Source organism: Oryctolagus cuniculus, chromosome 15 (genome assembly GCF_964237555.1).
Source record: "Oryctolagus cuniculus chromosome 15, mOryCun1.1, whole genome shotgun sequence".
NCBI lineage: Eukaryota > Metazoa > Chordata > Mammalia > Lagomorpha > Leporidae > Oryctolagus > Oryctolagus cuniculus.
Genome location: NC_091446.1, coordinates 36472839 through 36488879, shown reverse-complemented (window position 1 = coordinate 36488879; position 16041 = coordinate 36472839). Strand labels below are relative to the sequence as shown.

At 46.9% G+C, this 16041-nt stretch overlaps 1 protein-coding gene across 15 annotated transcripts in view; it reads left to right on the top strand.

Annotated features, from left to right (window-relative positions):
* The window catches only part of PLCE1 (phospholipase C epsilon 1), a 352529-nt gene that overhangs the window by 242153 nt on the left and 94335 nt on the right, over positions 1–16041 (top strand). For 12 of the 15 annotated variants that reach the window (XR_011382357.1, XM_051823420.2, XM_051823419.2 and 9 more), the window contains 3 exons: positions 4939–5084; positions 10716–10974; positions 13655–13860. Coding sequence is in view for 14 of the 15 variants with exons in the window: in XM_051823420.2 (XP_051679380.2) it covers positions 4939–5084; positions 10716–10974; positions 13655–13860 (611 nt within the window). In the remaining variant the exon portion in view is untranslated. The remainder of the gene's footprint in view (positions 1–4938; positions 5085–10715; positions 10975–13654; positions 13861–16041) is intronic. The other 3 variants (XM_070057584.1, XM_051823417.2, XM_070057580.1) reach the window with 1 other exon arrangement.

Genomic DNA, 16041 nt, shown 5'->3' with positions numbered 1-16041 from the left:
TGTTGTGGCCATTTAGGGAGTAAGCCAGAAGACAGAAGACATTTCTCTGTTTCTCCCTCTCTGTAATTCTACCTCTCTAAAAATCTTAAAAAAAAAAAAAAAAAAAAGAATTGGGAGACTGAGTGTTGTGTGCTGACCATTGGTGGAGGGAAAATGCTCAGCCCCAGTTCACACCTTTCTGCTGTAGAGGAGCTCCCAACATGAGAGCCAGAACACTTCATGCAATTTTTGTATTATTTTGTGTCCTAAAACTCCTGAACTGGCAGTGCATCCCATTTTCCATTAATAAATGTGCATTGGGTAACATTTTGACATTTGTTTGTTTCTTTCATAATTGGCTATGATAATATTAACACTTAATACCTATAAAATTATGAATATACTGAGTGGTAGTAAGAATTGTCCCTGATGCTTGTAAGCAGATGTTGGGGTGTGTGTGTGTGTGTGTGTGTGTGTGTTTATAACACTGCTTATATAATCTCAACAACCGGGACCCTGGGGACTCTTACTCGGTGATGGAACAGTTGGTTTAAATTAGTTTTCCATGTGAAATATGGTACCACTTTTTTTCCCTGGCATTGTGGGAAAGTATATAGAAAATAATCTGACTGATAGAAAACAAATCTGAATGCACTGAGATACAAGCCTGGTGGTCTCCCATACTCTATGAAGCTGGCCTCTGGGGTGGCAGGGTGTTGGGGGGAGATGAGTTAACCCTTTCCTGTCCCTTGAGTCTCTGCAAGAAGCCAGAAGAGGGTGAATGAAGGGTGACTTTCCCGAGACCCTGATTTGCCATCAGTTTCAATGGGAAAGGAGAGGAAGACTTGAAACAAATATAACCAGAGGCCTGAACACTAATGAATTGAGTGACTTTGAGGAATTATTTTAACTTTTCAGGTTCTTGTGTTTATTTGTAAGGAGAATGATTTTAATTTCCAACTTAGAGTCAACAGTGTGAGGATTCTAAGTGTTTGCTAAAGATTATCTTTTGTAGGATAGGACCCATCAAAAACAAGTCAGACTGGGGCTGGCATTGCAGAGTAGTTGGTAAGGCTGCCACCTACGATGCTGATGTCCCATATAGATGTTGGTTTTTACCCCAGCTGTTCCACTTTCAATCCAGCTCCCTGCTAAAGGCCTGGGAAAAGCAGCGGAAGACGGCCCAAGTGTTGGAGTCCCTGCCACCCATGTCGGGGACATGGAGGATGCTCCTGGTTCCTGGCTTCGGCTCAGCCCAGCCCTGGCCTTTGCGGCCTTCTGGGAAGTAATTGAACAGATGGAGAATCAATCAATTTCTCTCTCTCTCTGTGACTTTCACATAAACAAAATCTTTAAAAAAAAAAAAAAAAGCAAATCAGACTTAAGGAAGAATTGTACAGTAGCACCAAAAGTCAGTCTCTACTGACAAAATAATCTCTTGCTCTAGCTGGCCAGGAATTCAAAAAAGTGGCTTTGAACTGAGTAAATTGGTGAGGGGACAAGATATGGAGATGGTAAGCAGGGGATTTCCCTGTGCCTGCAAGCGAAGGAATGGCCCTGGGACTTCTAGAACGTTCTTGAAATGATCATGAGCAGGGCTTATCCTAGGACTCTGATTCAAGTTCCGCTGTCCTGTTTTTGCCTGAGGATCCAACAACATCCAGAGCAGGTGGAGAGCACAGGTGCATGCTGGGAGCCTATCACATTTTACCCTAGCCTACGTCAGAAAGCACATAAGCTGTGTCAGTTATTCCAGTGCTCTTGGCTGGTACTAGAGTATAGCCCTATTTTTGTGGCTGAAATTCCCTGTTTCTACTATTTTCCTATTTTCCTTTTTGTAAATATTTTATTAATTTATTTGAGAGGCAGAGTTATACAGAGAGAGGCAGAGGCAGAGAGAGAGAGAGAGAGGTCTTCCATCCACTGGTTCACTCCCCAAATGGCCACAACAGCCAGAGCTGGGTCAATCCAACGCCAGGAACCAGGAGCTTCTTCCGGGTCCCCTATGTGGGTGCAGGGACGCAAGCACTTGGTCCATCTTCATCTGCTTTCCCAGGCCATAGCAGAGAGCTGGATCAGAAGAGAAGCAGCCAGGACATGAACCAGCACCCATATGGGATGCTGGTGCTACAGGTGGAGGCTTAGCCTATTGCACCACAGCTGTTTGTTTCTGTGTAGAGATAGGAAAGAACATTAATCCCTCACATTCTAGATTTTTTTTTTCATTTCTTTAAATATTTTTGGGGTGTCTTGGTATCTTTGTATCTTCTTTCATTCTAGCTTTGTCTTCAAATGTGCGGTTCAAATTGAGTTACTAGAAGAACTGCCAGGACCAAGTTTACGGAAACTGAGCCTCCATCAGAGGAAGGAATACCAGCCTTGGAGTCCTAGTTTTGACATCAACAAGAATTGTGGCCTCAGAAAGTCACATTTCCCATAAGACATAGATTCTTGATCTGGGAAGGAAAGGGGTTAGACTGCCCTCCGTGGTTACTTTCAGTGCTAAATACATTAATTCTTGCCATTCTATCAACATGTGGGCAGTGCGCCCTCGGCCTTGAACTCTCGTTTTCTAGGTCACCATGAACTCTCTGTCCAGGCCTCACTGTCCCTCAGGCCAGGGAAAACAGTTGCTTCCCAGATTTCAGCGCTGTTGCTGAACCGAGGGCAGCTAATGGGGCCAGGTGGGCTCAAGACCAAGGCTTTAGTTTGTTAACAACTGAGGCTGTCAACCCAGATGGTAGCCAGGATGGAAAATTAGCTTAGATAAACACTGTTGCCCAAGCACCTAAGTAGAGGGGGCAACCAATTATGGGGGTACTTCAAAATGTTCATGGACAATAGAATTAAAAGATTAAGTTGGAGATGGATATTTGGCACAAGTGTTAAGACACTGCTTGGGATAGCTGTGTCCTATATCAGGTATCCTCCACTTCTGATCCAGCTTCCTGCTAAATCCCTGGGAGGCAGCAGATGATGAACAAGTACTTGAGTGCCTGCTACCCAAGTGAGAGACCTAGACTGCATTTGGGGTTCCTGGCCCAGCCCTGGCTGTTATAGGCATTTAAGGAGTGAACTAGCAGTTAGAAGATCTATATCGCTTTCTGTGTGTTCTCTGCCTATCAATAAATATACACATAAATAAATAAATATTTTTTATAAAAACATGGGTTTTGGGACCGACGCTGTGGATCCAGTTTGAGACCCAGCTGTTCCACTTCTGATCCAGGTCTCTGCTATGGCCTGGGAAAGCAGTAGAAGATGGCCCAAGTGCTTGGGCCCCTGTACCTGCATGGGAGACCAGGAAGAAGCTCCTGGCTCCTGGCTTCAAATCAGCCCAGCTCTGGCCATTGCGGTCAATTGAAGGGTGAACCAGCTGTTGGAAGATTCTCATTCTCTCTTCCCCGTCCCCCTCCCCTGCCCTCTCTCTCTCTCTGACTCTCTGTAACTCTGCCTTTCAAATAAATAAATAAATATTTAATTAAAAAATGTAAGTTTCATTTGATGCAAAAAGATTGAAAGCCATATATAGATTTTTCATAATATGTATTTTCCATGAATTTTGAAAGCCACTCATAATCTTAGAGATTAAGCAGATTATTTAAAGACTGTATATCATAAAGCGGGTATGAATATGGCATATTGCTAAGTAGTATAGTTTGTTTAATAGAAAAAATCATGTCAGAATAAATTTAAGCCCAGAGTTGGAAAGCATCCAAGTTTGTATGTCCAAGTGAAGCATGTGTTCAGTAATTAATAGTGCGACCTGTGGAGCAAACATTCTGAAGTTCAAATCCAGGCATGGCTACTTGTTGATTGAAGACTTTTAGTAAGCCTCTGAGGACAAGGATAGTCCCTGACTCTCAAGACTGTTGACAGAGATAGGTAAAGTGCTTAGAATGGTTCCTGGTGTATAATAGGTGCTCTCTAAGTATTTACTTTTCTCATTATTTTGCCACTTAAAGAATATGCATTTATGAACAATCATTCAAAAATATTTTTGTGTTTTTTTCAATTTGTATTACCTATTTTACTGCTTGATGAATATATTTAATTTTCAGGCAAAGTGCATTGGTTTCATTTAGTCTTGATGCTCAGCAGAAAAATGTATTTCAATCAAAATTACCCATGGGCCTTATTTTCTTATAATCTGATGGAATTGTGTAGATCAAGAGGGGTTTTATGAATTGCTGTCTTCACCCTCCTTATCTTTTTTCTTTTTTAAGATTTATTTATTTTAAAGGCAAGAGTTACAGACAGAAAGGGAGAGACAGAGAGAGAGGTCTCCCCTCTGTTTCACTCCCCAGATGACCACAATGGCTGGGACTGGGCCAGGCCAAACTCAGGAGCCAGCAGCTTCATCTGGGTCTCCCATATTGGGGCAGCATCCCAAGTACTTGGGCCATCTGCTGTTGCTTTCCCAGGCAGTCCTTGGGCCCTGCACCCCCATGGGAGACCAGGAAAAGCACCTGGCTCCTGGCTTCGGATCAGCGCGATGCGCCTGCCGCAGCAGCCATTGTGGGGTGAACCAATGGCAAAGGAAGACCTTTCTCTCTGTCTCGCACTCTCTCACTGTCCACTCTGCCTGTCAAAAATTAAAAAAAATAAAAATAAAAAAAAAAGCAGGGAGCTGGACGGGAAGTGGAGAAGCCAGTATTCAAACCGGCACCCCAGGATTCATCCCACATATGGGATGCCAACATCGCAAGCAGAGGCTTAACCCACTGTGCCATAACACTGGCCCCTAACCTCTTTATCTTAAGACGAAGATATAGAAACTGAGTAGCTTTCCCAGAATTGTCTATCAAAGCAGTGAAGGAGCTGGGGTATCACTTCAGGGTTCTTGGCTGGATCCTTTGTTTCCTGATAGCAAATTGATTTTTTATTTTCCTGTGGGAAAAAAAATGTATCAAGCTTCCCAGACACGATTCAGTGCATGCCCCTCTCTGTGTCTTCCAGGTGAGCTCCTGGGTGACGTGGCTGATCCTCACAGCAGGCTCCATGGAGGAGAAGCGGGAAGTCTTCTCTTACCTGGTGCACGTGGCCAAATGCTGCTGGAACATGGGCAACTACAACGCTGTCATGGAGTTCCTGGCTGGCCTCAGGTAGGGACAGCGGGGAAGACAGTTACCCAGCTGTGCTTTCCTCCTACCAGCTAAGTTAAATTCCCCAGAGAGCCACATTTTACCAAGCCAGGCAACTGTAGTGATTATTTAGGGAAATGCATCCTCCTCTTCCAACACCACCAGCCCAAGGCCAGTGACTGTCCCTCGTCACAATGTCTGCTCTGATCCCAGGCTCTTGTCCAAGCTAAGTGAAATGACCTGATTTTGTAACCCCTCAGCCCCATTACTGATCCCCCTCTTCCTCTGCCTGCCCCCTAAACCCCATTGTTAACTGATTTCTGCCCAGCTCTGCCCTATTAATTGCCTCAGCACTGTACACTCCTGTCCATCAGCTACCCTTAGTAGTTACAATGGCTAACGTCGATAATAAGCATCCAATAATATTGGTTCCCATTATTATTGAACACTTACCATATGTTAAGCCCAGGTTAGACACACTCCACACACTGGGTATTTTAATTCTCAAAATCACTTTCTGAGCTAGATATTACGATCATTCCCATATTACACAACAAGGGAACTAATCAGCCTAGGTCACCTGGTGTGTCTGAGATGTCACGCAGGCAGCCTTGACTGCCCAGCCCATGCCCTTAACCACTGTGATATCCTGCCCCTACACCTTCTCCATTGAGCTAACAACAGAATTGTCGTTCTGTCCATAAAGTCTCCCACCTTAACCCCTTTCGGCCTCAGTGACCTGGCTGGGAGTAATTGCTGTCACCTTTGTGGGAAGAAGCATGATGTGTGAGGATGCAGCACGTGAGTTGTTGAGTAGTAACAGGGAATCTGCTCCTGGCTACCCCATAGAATAGCTGTATGGTCTGAGCAAGTCGCCTGGCCTCAGTGAGCCTCAGTGTATCTGTGAGATAGGGATAATACTAAAAAACATGCACCTCTGTGGGTAGGATTGAGTAAAATCACATCAGATATGCAACTTGGCGTATAGGAAGTCTCCATAAAGAGAAGCTGTTGTCCCAATGAGGGTTCTCACTATAAATGAATCTTGCTTTGGGGCCAGTTTTGTGGCATAGCTTTTTAAGCCTCTGCCCACAGCACCAGCATCCCATATAGGTGCCAATTCAAGTCCTGGCTGCTCCACTTCTGATCCAGCTCTCTGCTTATGGCCTGAGAAAGCAACAGGAGATAGCCCAGGTGCTTGGACCCCTGCATCCATGTGACAGACCCAGTCCTGGCTCTTGGCTTCGGCCAGGTCCAACCCTGGCTGTTGTGGCCCTCTGGGGAATGAACCAGTAGATGGAAGATCTGTCTCTGTCAGTGTCTCCTTCTCTCTCTCTACCAATGCCTTTCAAAAAAATCAATAGATAGATTTAAAAAGAAAACAGCTACTGCAGATCATATTTTTAAAAATGAATCTGCCTTCATAACATTATGAAGACTGATTCTCCAGGGCCTTACACAGGGATCTGGGTTGGAACAAAGAATGCAAATTCCAAGAATTTGAAATTTTTTTGTCCTTTTGAACTCTCTTAACTAACAATAAACTGAGATGATCATGTCATTGGCATTTAAAATGATCATACCATGCCCCAGGCATGGCTCAAAAGATGGAAAAGATAAAAAAAAAGAAAAAAGAAAAAGAAAAACTGGAGTACCGAGACTTTATCTAGATGATTCTGATTCTCTTTGCAATAAGCTCTACGAGGAACCTGTGTTCCATTTCTTTTAAGGAAAAAAGTGATTATTTCAAGATAACGGTCCATGTTAACGGTGCTTAGCCTTCTGTTTCACTTGCATGTTAGTGCTGGCTCTTGGCTGGGGACCTCACAGCATGCTGCCTGGCCCCCTCCAAGTGAATGACCCAGGACTGTGAGGCAGGGGCAGCAGGGCTTTTCACTCAGAGGTCTCTGTCACCTCCGCCATCCTGTACCGATCACCTCAGCATCAGCGCTGACTCACTGTGGGTGGGGACTCTCTACCAGGAGCCAGGGGTGGTTAGAGACCATCCTGGAGACTGGCTGCCACAGGCTATGTTTAGATTCTCTTGCTGCAAGAATGGCCCTAGCAGGCCTGGAGTGAATTTGACTTTCAGACCCAACTTCATTTGAATTCAAAATTCAAGAAGGCCTTAGTGCCAGGAGATTCTCTAAGATAAGGAATAAGGTCAAGCCAAGCCACACTTCACCACTGACCCCTATGCATTTTATCTCCCACCCCAGACTCACTGGCGGTTTTTTATTTAAAAAAAAATTTTTTAGCAATTTGATGTGATGAAAGAGCAGACTTTTTGTTAAATGACTCTGGTTTTGTATTGGTATTGTACAAATTCTCAGCTTTCTTAAAGAGAAATACAAAGATTAACAGCGACAGTATAGGGTTTAGTGGATTCAGCTGCTGCCTGTGATGCTGGCATTCCATGTGGGCACCAATTTGATTCCCGGCTGCTCCACTTCTCATCCAGCTCCCTGCTACTGTGTCTGGGAAGCAGCAGAAGATGGCCCAAGTGCTTGGGCCCCTGCACCCACAGAAGAGACCAGAGGAAGCTCTTGGCTCATGACTTTGTCTTGGCCCAACCCTGGCCATTACAGCCATTTGGGGAGTGAACCAGTGGATGGAACATATCTCTCTCTCTCTCTCTCTCTCTCTCTCTCTTTCTGTGTGTGTGTGTAACTCTGCTTTTCAAATAAATAAATAAATCCTCATTTAAAAAAATACAAATTTTACAAATTTGTATTTATGGTGTATTTGATATTTATGGTGTCACTTTAAAATGATCTGAATGAATAATAATAGGAAAATAATATGCATCCACATAATGAAAGATATTTTAACCATCAAAATGATGTTCATGAAAAATTTCTAAATCATTGGAAAATAACATAAAATTCATAAAACGTGATAACAAAGCCATCTATACTTAATAACTTCAGCAATATTTTGTTCACCTGGAGAATGTAAATATAATAAATACTGGAAGGAAATATACCTAATGTGGGGAGCAACTCGGACTAGACTAAGTTACTGGAATTAAGACTTATTCTGTGCATCTGCTCTCCCACAATATGGTGCTGGGAGAGGAGGTAACAGCTTCTACACAGCTGCCTCCAGTTCAACCAATAAACTGTAGGACCTGCTCCTGATTGGAGGAGAGCAGCGTACTCAGCGTGTGGGTAGCAGAGTTGGGATTGGTGGAAGAGGACTATAAAGGAGGAGAGAGACAACATGCACCAGGAACATCTAAGGGGAACATCTGAGGGAACACCTGTGCAGCCCCCGAGAGAGCCGGCCGGCGGTGTGCCGCTCCCCTGCGGAAGTGGGGAAAGTGGCCAGGGGGAACCGCCCTTCCACGGAGGTGGAAGGGACGGCAGCCAACCCGGGAAGAACCAGCAGCAAACCCGGGGAGGGCCGAGCAGACGAAAGAACAGCGCAGGGTCCTGTGTCGTTCCTCCACGAAGACGGGGAGTGACACCTAATGTCTATGTGTTACGGAATTATGGATGCTTTCTTCTGTATTTTGGCATTCTCTAGACTTTCTACAATGAGCATCTTGTACTTTTATCATAAAAATAATAAAAGTTTTTAAAAATAGTGTCAGGTCTCAGTCTAACGAAGACTTATTGATCTTTGTTCCCAAGCATGTCATGACAGCTCCTCTATTTACAGAAGTGGGGATCATTAAATGATGAGAACCTGGTCTCATTCATTGATTATAACTCTTCTTCATCCCCCCAAAATGATTCTCACTGCTTTATAAAAATCTAGTCATGAGACCAGCTGGACTGAGTGGGGTGAAATCAGAAAATGATTTTATTTGTCTGACTTCATGCATTTTAACCTGCCCTGCTGGTTATCCATGGAGAAATGCTATTCGCTTTCCCAAAGACTTCTGTGGCTACCAGGCAGGATCATTCTTCCATACTCAGGGACATGAACAAATCCCAGAGGCAAGGCTTTCAAGAAAAACAGGTTGCCTGAGAGAACCCACAGTGTGACCCATTTACCTGAAGTTTCCAGATACACAGGTAGTTCTACAACGTGCCTGGTGATATATACACATGTTGGGAAAGCATAAAGAATTGGAAAGAGAGCAGCGGAGTTCCAGTCATGGTCCCTCTGAGGAGGGGCGAGAAGCAGGCGCTCAGTGTGCAATCTCCTGCGGCCTCAGCCACGCTGTAACTGAGAGGCCGGCGTGTGGTGTTTGTCTTGTACTCCTTTATGTCTTTTGGATGCCTCTGTATTGTGTAATGACTTTTTAAACCAGTCCGATCTGAATCAGAATCTCAGTCTCATTCACGTTGTAGCTTCCTCCCTTCCCCACCGTTCACAGCTTAACTAGTCTCAGGTGGGAAGATGTGGATTATCTGTTTTCATTCTCTTCCTACCAGCTCCCCGTCCCTGCAGAAAACATGAACAGGAGAGCAGAGGGGAAGGGAAATGAATGGAGCAAACAAAGCATCTTCCTTGCCTGGGGCCGGGGAGAGCCATCTTTGGTGCCCTCCCAGAGAGGGGTGATTTTAGGGTTTTTTCCTGGTTATTCCTTCTGACGCCCCCCAAACCCCGTCTTATAGGGACCTCCCCCACAGCCTGGCAACATGCAGTGCACGCTCCCCACCCCTAGGCTCTCACTGTGGAGGCCCCGCCCTCACAGGCTCTTTCCACTGTAGTCACCTCATTCGGCAGGCAGACCTTTCAAGGTAGCTCTGGGCCAGCCTCCTCCCAGCGTCCACTGCTGACTCACAGGGGGCGCTTAGCACGTTGTCCTCCCAACTCTGCAAATGCAGGAGTGTCCACTGGACGCTTCTCCCTCCCTGTACTGCCGGGGGGCTGCAGCCAGCCTTCCGTCTCTAGGCGAGAGTCACCCGCCAGGCTGTGCGATCCACAAACTGCCCAGGACACGGGTCAGTGTCTCTGTGGAGTTCGCTTGAAGCCCCGATCTTGGAGCAATTTTCCTCCTGCAGCCCTCTCCCTGGAAACCTTCCCTGCCTTCCTGCTTCACTGCTGAGTGGGGGCCACTGGGGGTGAGAGGACGCTGAGGTTGGGCAGTTTGGGAATCACCCGGGACAACCTGACGGCTCTTTTGAAGGCCGGGTACAGTGTCACCTGTTTGTTCTCAGCAGCAATTCAAAGTAAGAGAAGTCTCACTTCACATCCTGTTAGGCAAAGTGGGATGGAACTCAATGCCAAAGCCTAATTCTGTAAAAAGTAATTCTACCAAAGAGGCCAGAGTAACAGATTCCGTGTGTATCACTGGCTTAATCCAAGGGTAACGTTTACAACGATTGAGAAGGGTGAGTGAGCAGGCTTTCTGCGTGCAAGCCTCCGTCAATATTTGTGCAAACACGCCGCCCACCATGCTTCTCTTTTGCCCATGGTTTCCAGAGGAGTTCAAACCTACACTCAGTGCCTCGCTCCCACAATTATCCCATCCCATATGACCATTTTTGTTTGTCTGATTTAATTCTGTGCTTCAACTCACAAAAGCAATGTTCCTAGCCTTTTGGAAATGAGACATAGGTGGGAGTCCTCAATAAATGTTAACAAGGAAGGAACATTTAGAAGGTAAAGAGAATGAATTGGTATGGAATTTCGGCTGTTTGCCCAAAGCCAAATTAGTCTCCCTTTGGTCTAAAACATGTCACTGATTTGCAACAGGTCGAGAAAAGTTTTGAAAATGTGGCAGTTCATGGAGCAGTCAGACATGGATACCATGAGAAGCCTAAAGGATGCCATGGCCCTGCACGAGTCCTCGCGGGAGTACCGGAAGGCGGTGACGCGAGCTCTGCATATCCCCGGCTGCAGGGTGGTGCCCTTCTGCGGTGTGTTCCTGAAGGAGCTCTGTGAGGTCCTCGACGGAGCTTCCGGCCTCATGAAGCTTTGCCCACGCTACAATTCCCAGGAGGAGACTTTAGAGGTGAGGCCGCGCTCGGTCGTCACAAGGTGAAGCCTCGCCGCCGTGGCCACCTGTCTCATCAGGCTGTGTCTGTACCGCTTAAAGCAGGAAGAGATCTCGTGCCTGGAGTTATTTTATTTTTGAGATTATTTATTTGAAAGGAAGAGTGACAGCGAGGGAGAGGGAGAGAAAGAGAGAGGTAGGACAGGAAAGAGGGCGGGGGTGGGAGAGCTTCCATCTGCTGGTTCACTCCCTAAATGATCTCAATGGCTGGGGCTGGGCCAGGCTGAAGCAGGAACCTGGAACTCCACTCGGGTCTCCCACATGGGTTAGCAGGGGTCCTTTGGCCATTATACATTAGCAGGGGGCTTGAATGGAGTGACCGAGACTTGAATCCTTGAACTTGCCATTCTCTCTCTGTCTCTCTCTCTCTCTCATACACACACACACACACACACACACACACTGGTACGATGGGAAAGTGGGAGTAGGAAGACTCTCCTAAAACTCCCACCTCTCTGTGTCATCTGGGTGCACAGGTATCACTGTAGTGCCGCAGGTTAGGCCACCACCTGCGATGCCAGCATCTCGTGTTGGAGCACCGATTTTAGTCCCAGCTGCTCTGCTTTGGGTTTGGCTCCATGCTGATGTCCCTGGGAGTTCAGCAGATAATGGCCCAAAGGATGCTGGTGTCACAGGCAGTGGCTTGACCGGCTGCACCACAGCACTACAACCAACCCCCGCTTGCCTGTATGGAGCCTGAGGTTAATAGTAGTTATGTTGTTTCTGAGTAGCAGATATGTCCTTGAGTGCCCTGTGGAAAAGAATGCCAAAGAGTGTTGTCAGGGCCTCCCTATTGTTCAGTTAGTTTAATGTGACAGTGTGTAAGCACAAGTGGGAAAAGGTGTTGGTTTCTGATTTGGGTTTTAAGGTAGACAGGTTTTCTTTTTGAGTGGGAATATCTAGATGCAGGGACTAGAGAAAGTCAGGTGAGAGTTTTGCTTTTCCAAACCAGTGGGAGAAGGAATAAGTCGATGCTGCCTTCCTTCCATCCTTTGTGGGAAGGTGCTGGGGAATCTGGGGCCTCATCTTAAGACGAGCTCCAGGCTCCTGGTCCCAGCTGCCTCGGCACTCCTGGGCTCAGTGCCCCTTGTTCCGGACTTCCAGAGTGGAAGGGATGGTGTGAGCTTTGACTCAGGGCATTGGGCATTGGAGAGAAGGGGCACTGAGAAACTAGAGGGAAAAAAATCAGGAAACCTCCCTGAGGTATTTAAAAATAAAAGAAAGAGGGGCCAGCATTGTGGTGCATCAGGTTAAGCCACAGCCTGCAACACTGGCATCCCATATGGGTGCCGGCTAGAGACCTGGCTGCTCCACTTCTGATCCAGCTCCCTGCTCATGTGCCTGGGAAAGCAGCCACCAGGTGGGAGACTCAGATGAAGCCCCTGGCTCTTGGCTTCTGGCTTTGGCCTGGCTTAGGCCTGGCTGTTGTGGCCATTTGGGAAGTGAACCAGCAGATGGAAGATCTCTCCCTCTTGCCCTCCCTCTCCCTCTCCTCCCCTCCCTCTTCCCCCTCTCCCTCTTCCCCCTCTCCCCCCCTCTCTCCCCTCCTCCTCCCTCTCCCTCTCCCCCTCCCTCCCCCCTCCCTCTCCCCTCTTCCCCCTCTCCCCCTCCCTCCCCCCTCCCTCTCCCCTCTTCCCCCTCTCCCCCTCCCCTCTCCCCCTCCCCTCCCACCTCTCTCTCCTCTTCTTCCTTTTTCTGTAACTCTTTCAAATAAATAAATAAATCATTTTTTAAATGAAAGAAGGGACTGAAATAGAGAAATCCCATTCCCAGAAATCCCAAACACACACCTAGGGTCATTCTCTCTCTGGTGCACTCGCTACCCACCTCTCTCTCTCCCCCTCTTCCTCCCCCCCCCATCCCTCTTCTCCGTGAGCGTGGGAGGACTCTCCTCAAACACCCACCTCTCTGGGAACACAGGCATCCCTGGTATCAGAAGACCTGAGAACCGCTGGCAGGTACACGCCCCACCCCTGGCTCACCTGATTTACCAGCTGGGACACAAAGGAAGGAAAAGGGAGCAGGCCTCAAGCAGGCCCCCCATGCTGCCCCCGCCCCAGCCCCTCTGGTCCTGGGCAGAGGGACTCCCTCACCTCCTGGCTGGGCAGCAGCTCTCCCCTCCCCTGGGAGACACTTCCAGATCAGTGACAGCTTGAAAAGCCCCCAGTAAGCTGCCGTATTACTGTAGACATGGGCTCCGTACAGCTAAAAGCACCTTTGCCCAGGGCTTTCCTGGGTCCTCCGTGATTCTGTGTGGTTCCAGTGAGTGGGACGCTTTTGTCATGGTTTTCCTCAGTTCTCACTACAAGGACAAAATATCCCTGCCCTTCCTCTGTAAAGTGGCTAATCTTCTCCCCAGGGAGCCCTGCAATAATATTGCTTTCTGTGTTTTAAAGCCGAAGCGGAGTGTTGATTCCTAGGGTGACTAAAACTGTCTGAGTAGAAGCGAGAGTAAGTTTTGCTATTCCACGTGGTGAAATGAAAAAATGTTTTTCCTGGAGGTTCTTGTTTTCTTTCCAATAAAATAGGCACACATGCCATTATTTATTACTATTATGGTTTCCTTTCCCCAGCCAAGTGGGTTATTCAGACGTATCAGCCTAAGTTGCAACGGCGACTTGTCCATGTGTTTCTCTAGTTTGTAGCCGACTACAGTGGCCAAGATAATTTCTTACAACGCGTGGGACAGAATGGCTTAAAGAATTCGGAGAAGGAGTCCACGGTCAACAGCATCTTCCAGGTCATCAGAAGCTGCAGTCGGAGTCTGGAGACAGAAGAGGAGGACAGCCCCAGTGAAGGCGGTGGCTCCAGGAAAAATTCCTTGAAGGACAAAGCCAGGTGGCAGTAAGTTTCAGACATTCTAAACAGGGGACGGGATGGGCACTGGGCCTGGCACTTAGGTCAGCAGCTGGGACACTCACACCTGGGTTCAATTTCCAGCTCCACTCCTGCCTCCAGATCCCTGCCAGTGCAGACCCTGGGAGGTGGCAGTGGTGGCTCAAGGGTTGGGTCCCTGCCACTCACACGGGAGGCGGGATTTAGTGTCCAGCTTCTGGCTTCATCCGCTGCTGCAGTCCTGGATGTTGTGAGCATTTGGGGCGTGAACCAGAGGACAGGTGGTCTCTCAACAGTGTCTGTCACTGTTGTCACTCTCGCTCTCACTCTCTCCCTCTCCCTCTTCCTTTCCCTCTGCCTCGCAAATAAATAATTAAAAAAAAAAAAACTTTAAAAGAGAGAATGCTCATTTGCTTCTTTTTTTCCTGCTGGTTAGTCTCTGCCCTACCTCAGTTTAGTTTCACAAAGACACTTGATAAAATCCACCCCTTTTTATCACAAAGTCATGCTTCTTTATCTTGAAACTTTACCAATTCCAAATTAGAATTTACCTTTCTCATTTCACTGCTTTTTTCTAAAATTATTGCTCATAATTTAACTTCTTGTCATCTCATTTCTTTTTAAAAAAATTTCTAGGGCTATTTCTCTTGCCATTTCTAAAAATTCAACAAGTTAAATTTCAAGATTAGAACCATGATTTTTTATTTCTTTCACCATTCCTGTAATTTTTTCATTAATTTTCAGGTGGGGTACCATGGTGGGTATTAGAATATTTTTAAGTCAAATAGACAGATGTGATAGAACAGGTGACGCCCAGAAATCAGTATTGAGCAGTTACCCAGGCTCTAGGTGACTAAGTCAGGGTTCGAAGACCTCGCTTTATGAAGCAGTGTCCTGTGAGGCATTTTCCTGCCACTCCCCTCAGCCCCTGGAAGCTGGGAAGTTGCCCACTTGTTCCAGTTGCTGTTTAGCAGCCAGTCATGCTCACCCCCACCAAAGGCAAGGCGTAGACGTCAGTGGGGCTGAGGCGCCCTCGCATCTCTCCGGTGTCTGTTACTCATGGCCAAGCCTAACTTCAAGGGGCAGAGCTCGGCCCGGGGGAGAGAATCCTGTGAAGCCCCTCACAGCTGTCAGGTCCTCTGGTTTTTCTGACTTTGTGTCGAGAAGTTGTATTTGTGGTCGTGCTCGTGGGTCCCGCATCGTGGTTGGGTGGTTGTCTTGGAGTCTGGGTGTTTGTAAGGCATGGCTGTTTGTTTTGCGTCGGGAAGGACAGCAGTATTTCTGGAAAGTAACTTCCTTAGGGGACAGACGTTCGGCACAGCGTTCAGACGCCTCCCATGGTGCCCACATCCCAGTTTGGAGCCCTGGCTCTGCTTCCAGTGTTAGCTTCCTGCTGCTGCTCACTCCTGAGGGCGGTACTGATGGCTCAGGGAGTCGGGGCCCTGCCACCCACCTGGAAACCCAGATTGAGAACCTGGCTCCCTGTGCAAGCCTGGTCCAGAACCAGCTATTGGGCCATTTGGGGAGTGAACCAGCATATGAAAGAGATATCTCTCTCTTTCTATTTCTCTCTCTGTCTCTGTGTCTCTGTTTTTTTCTCTCATCACTCTGTATTTCAAATAAATAAATATATAAATAAATAAATGCATAAATCTTTAAAAAAAAAAAAAAAGGAGACATTGGACTGCAGTTCATTGCCAGTTTCCCAGCATTTGTAAGGAAAAGTAGCCAGAGGTTTGGGAGAAGCCAGCCTTTTTCTCAGAGTGACATCTGGCTGACATCTTTCCTTAAATCTGTGAAGGAAACATCATCACTAAATAGATAAAGTACTGAATTTCATAGGGCTTCTTTTAAAAATCGCAGTCTTCATTGGAGACTGTGTGTGTCTGCTTTACCCTCAGGAAGGCTGGCTTGGCTGGAGCCTCAGATATGTAAACTCTGAGCTTTCCCCTCCCCAGGGGTTTCTTCAAGTGATCAGTTTCTTGCATGGTTCCATCACCTCCCAGGAATTTATGTTCCCCCAATATTCTGCGCAGTCCCTGGTCCTCATTTTATCATCTGCATCCTAGAGAACATTCTCTTCCAATGCATTCTTTTCAGACCATGCTGTAAGTACTCCTAGGCAGGAGGAAAAAATACAAAAATGCAAATATTTATTTCACAAAGCCTTTGAAGTCCTATTGAAATCCT